The sequence below is a fragment of the Helianthus annuus genome, chromosome 8, assembly GCF_002127325.2.
Source record: "Helianthus annuus cultivar XRQ/B chromosome 8, HanXRQr2.0-SUNRISE, whole genome shotgun sequence".
NCBI lineage: Eukaryota > Viridiplantae > Streptophyta > Magnoliopsida > Asterales > Asteraceae > Helianthus > Helianthus annuus.
The window spans coordinates 91,125,952-91,130,535 of record NC_035440.2 but is presented as its reverse complement, the minus strand read 5'-3'; the positions used below and the strand labels follow the sequence as shown (position 1 = coordinate 91,130,535).

The window sequence follows — 4,584 nt, the reverse complement described above, 5'->3', positions numbered from 1 at the left end:
ATCCTTGCAAGGGCCGATTCTTTAAAGAAGACCCCCTTTTTACCGATTTTTGACATATTTACACTTTGGTCCCTGAAGTTTCAATTTTTACAAAACTAGCCCCTGAAGTTTCGAAAATTGATACAAATGGTCCCTAAAGTTTCAAAAATTGACACAAATGGTCCCTGAAGTTTCGAAAATTGACACAAATGGTCCCTGTACTGTACTGTTCAGTTAAGTATGCTAACTGAGTTAGTGTTTAAAGAAGAAATCTTTATATGAAAGTTAACCTGGTTAAACCATTCAGTTAAAATAGTTTCAATAATGACCATATTAGTCCCTGAAGTATAAGTTTCAATTATATTATAATAATAATAATAATAATAATAATAATAATAATGATAATAATAATAATAGTTATTATTATTATTATTATTATTATTATTATTAACATCACTTTTTTTAGTGTTTCATGTCTCTAACTGATTTGAAGAATTGGGTACAAGAAACGGGAAAGGAGTATGGTTACGTAATTGTTACCCGCCGATCAAAAAATATTGGCGGTACTACTAGGATGGTATGGCTTGTGTGCGACCGTAGTGGTGAGCACAGTAGTAAAGCAACAGTTAGGAAAGCTGGTAGCAAAAAAATCGGTTGCCCATTATCATTACTCGCCATCCGGGACGTGACGAATGACACGTGGGAGTTAAAAGTGGACAACGCGAACCATAACCACGAACCTACGACGAGTCAGTTGGGCCACGCTTTTGTGCGAAGATTTACTGAAGCCGAATACAAGCTAGTGGAGCAGCTAACTGCTCAGAACATGGAGCCACGTATCATATTTCAAACCCTGAGAAAGCAGTTCCCCGACAGCCTGCATGTTCAGAAAGACGTGCAAAATGCGGTACAAAAAATTAGAGCGACACTAATGGACGGAAAGAGTCCTATGCAGGCACCGGAAAGCCTGCTGCATGACCACCGATTCATTTACGACACCCGACCGGAACCCAAAACAAATATCGTAACAGAGATTTTCTTTGTTCATCCTTATTCAATCACTATGTGGCGTGCATTCCCGCACATGATGTTGATCGACGCGACCTACAAAACAAACCTCTACAACATGCCATTTGTCCAGGTTGTGGGTATGACGTCGACTGGGAAGTCTTTTTGTATCGCACATTCCGTTATTTGTAAAGAACGAAGGGGTAACTACGTGTGGGTGCTTGAGCGGATCAAGTCAATCTTGCATGAATGTATGATGCCGCGTGTGATAGTCACGGATAGGGAGCTTGCCCTAATTAACGCGTGTTCTAAAGTATTCCCGAACGCAACCAGGCTTCTATGCCACTTTCACATCAAACAAAATATAGTTAGACATTGCAAGAAAGGGTTCGATAAAGAAGATTGGGGGAAATTTATGACGTACTGGCGGAGAGTGTGCGAATCTACTTCAGAGCCCATGTACAAGTACAACTTGGAGAAAATGTATAACCGACTCGTGGTTGCCAACCGAGAAAGTAAGTGTTCCTTCAACAAACGACTCACCCAATCTATTATATTTTACACACGCTTTTACATTTCATTATTGTATTTTTGCAGGTGTCTATGATTACGTCTACGAAAACTGGCTCAAAGACTATAAAGAAATGTCCGTTTATGCGTGGACCGACAACTGTCGCAACTTTGGTCAGCGCACCACCAACAGAGTTGAGAGCCAGCACGCAAATTTAAAAAGATACGTTACGCGCGGGAGTTCATTGGTGCGAATAGCAAGATGCGTCATTGATATAGTTGAAACTCAGTACGATGAAATACAAAAAAGTTTCACCGAGAGCATCGAAAAAACGATAAACCACCACAGACACCCGTTGTTGGACAACCTACTTGGAAAGGTTTCCCATGAAGCACTTGATTTGTTGGCAAAAGAGCTAATGAGGAAGCTGGAGGTGTTGCGGAAACTTAACGCATCATGTGGTTGCCATATGTGGTGATGTGCGCGAAGTGTGTTATAATTTGGATGTATATTTTAAGCCCTTTTTACACTTTTAGTCAAGTTTTAAATTTATAAAACATGATATTTACTAACACTAAACACACATATGGGCAAGTGCACCCATCGTGGACGTAGTATAGTGTTGGTAAGATACCGAGGTCGTCCAAGGACACAAGAGTTTTTAGTACCGGTTTATCCTCAACTTCTAATCAAACCAAAATGTTAGAAAAAGATTTTTTAATTAAGAAAATAAAACTAACTAAAATGCTGAAAAAAAAAATAAAAACAGATAGACAAGATGAATCACTTGGATCCGACTCGTGTGTTAGTGTAACCTTTGATTATTTTCGCACTTTTGCACTTGTTTAAGAGATTATCTTAGTTATTGTAGTAGGCCCCTCTTTTGAAGGCGACGTTACCCTCAACCCAGAAGTTTGAGTCAGCAAGGATACAATCCTAAAGGGTCGGATTATTGAAAGATAATTAATTAAGTTATTAATGCATAATGTGGTAGGCCCCTCTTTTGAAGGCGACGTTACCCTCAGCTAAGTAGTCTGAGTCAGCAGGGATACAGTCCTAAATAGCTGGGTTAAAGTTTTAATAGTCGTTTAACTTATGAGGGGATCAAAGAGTTTGGACCCCTGTGTAACATTTGTGCTTGAAATCATTGTGAACAGTTCAATTATCAATAAAACAATGTTATTTAATCCCAATGTTTGTTTGGTTGTGTTTTACATTTTTCATGTTTTGACTTTTGTTCAATGTTAAACTCTACACCGCTTTCTGGAGAATTATACGCAAACTGGTGCGTAAACGTACTCAGTTTAATGCGACAAATACTCCAGAACATCAACATATACTCAACATACCTTAAATAACCTTTACATAACTTAGAAATAAGTTTTGAAGGCTTTGGTATGGCAAAAACAAAGTTTATTCGCTTATAGGGACTAAACATGACAAACTGCGAAAGTATGACGATTCGTACTAAAACAGACATTCCGGAACATGTCCATAAGTTAAACATACCATCAATATCCCTTACATAGCTTAGAAATAGGCTTTGAGGGGTTTGGTATGCTAAAATAAACTTTTGGATCATTCAGGGACTAAAAGTGTCAAAAAGTGCATAAGTTTGCACTTTCGCGCATAACTTACGTTCTGAATACATCTGGACATCCAAAAATTTATGTAAGCATCTTAATATTGTCCCTTAGTGTTTGGCATGAGAAAAACCCATTCGTCGCACATTTTGGATCGTTTTTCGCGCTTATGCGCATTCCGTCGTAATTAAACGAACATCGCGATCGTACGACCAAACGAACCGACATCCGGCATATTTTTGAGAATGTTTCATGTCCCCCAATGTTTAAGCATCATTCTAGGGACTTAAAGATGGCTTAACGGGCCTTAAACGAGTCGGAAATGGCCTTAAACCATAACAGGGACCTAAACTGTCATTTCTGAAACTTGTTTTCTGATCAGGACCTTCAGGCGACCCGCGTAAGACTAAGGGCAACCTTCACGCGGGCCGCGTCAGCCCTGCAGATGCAGAAACTCGTTTTTCTTGCTGAAAATGGCCTTTCAAGCATCCAAGGGGCAATGCCTCTTCACAATCTCTGGGGTTGGGGTCACATTTTGATACTACAACATCTTGACAAGTGTACGAATGAGATCAAGGCACGATATTCAAGAAACGATCCTAACGGTCTTGCATATCCTATAAATACCCTCCCCCCATTTTGGTTAAAACCCACAAAATCTGATCTAAGCTCTAAGTTGAGGCCTTTGCTTCATACCTGAGCTCCTGGATCGAGATTAGCTTTCGGGGACCCTTCGTAAGTGTTCTTTCGTTCTTTTAATCGCTTTCTAGTCCTAAAGTCAAACTATGTTTGACTTTCTGCGTTGACCAGCCTATGGTCAACACGAAGTTCATTTGAACTTCATAACGTGAGCGTGATCACGATGGTTATAGTCCCTAGTGACTACACCTACTGATCACCACGTTATCTAGGCTCAGTGACGAGTCGTAGTTTCGGCCAAAATGTGCATTCTTGCGTATTTTGTAACCAAACTACTCGCGAGTATCAAAACCATTTGTTTTGATACCAAACCTGTTTTCTAAACTTAGTTAAGCATGTTCTAACATGCTTAGCTCGTCACTTTTAGTATAGTGCTTATATAGGGTCGTAAGGTAAGCGATCTAAACAATCGCTTATACTTTCGAACCCGACCCATTTGGTCGATCATTAGGATCCGACCGAACACATTAGGTGACCATAGTTTTATAGGGAATAACCTTCCGAGGTTATACCTTAAGGTCACGACGTTAGGCGATCCAAACGCGTTTTACGCGAACGACGCGTTAAGGTAGCATAAGCTACCTAAACGGGTCGTAATGGGTCGTAAGCACTTAGGTTAGGTTTCATTTTAGTATGAAGGCTTTGTTAAACCATATTACACGAGCCTCCATACTCGTTTGGTATACAAACCCTCATTCTATCCAAATCCTCTGATTTAGGTCTGGTATATTAACATAGTTACCTATATTAGGTGTCGTTTGATATCCGTGATAGGGTCGTAAGGTAAGCGATCTAAACAATCGC

General features: G+C 39.7%; 1 protein-coding gene across 1 annotated transcript; it reads left to right on the top strand.

Annotated features, from left to right (window-relative positions):
• Nucleotides 1–452: 452 nt before the first annotated feature.
• LOC110871341 (PKS-NRPS hybrid synthetase CHGG_01239-like) lies at nt 453–2,033 on the top strand. Its single transcript, XM_022120152.1, has 2 exons — nt 453–1,502; nt 1,585–2,033. Exons 1-2 carry the CDS (start codon nt 554–556, stop codon nt 1,974–1,976), a joined length of 1,341 nt encoding a protein of 446 aa, XP_021975844.1. The 5' UTR covers nt 453–553; the 3' UTR covers nt 1,977–2,033.
• The last annotated feature ends 2,551 nt before the right edge of the window (nt 2,034–4,584 follow it).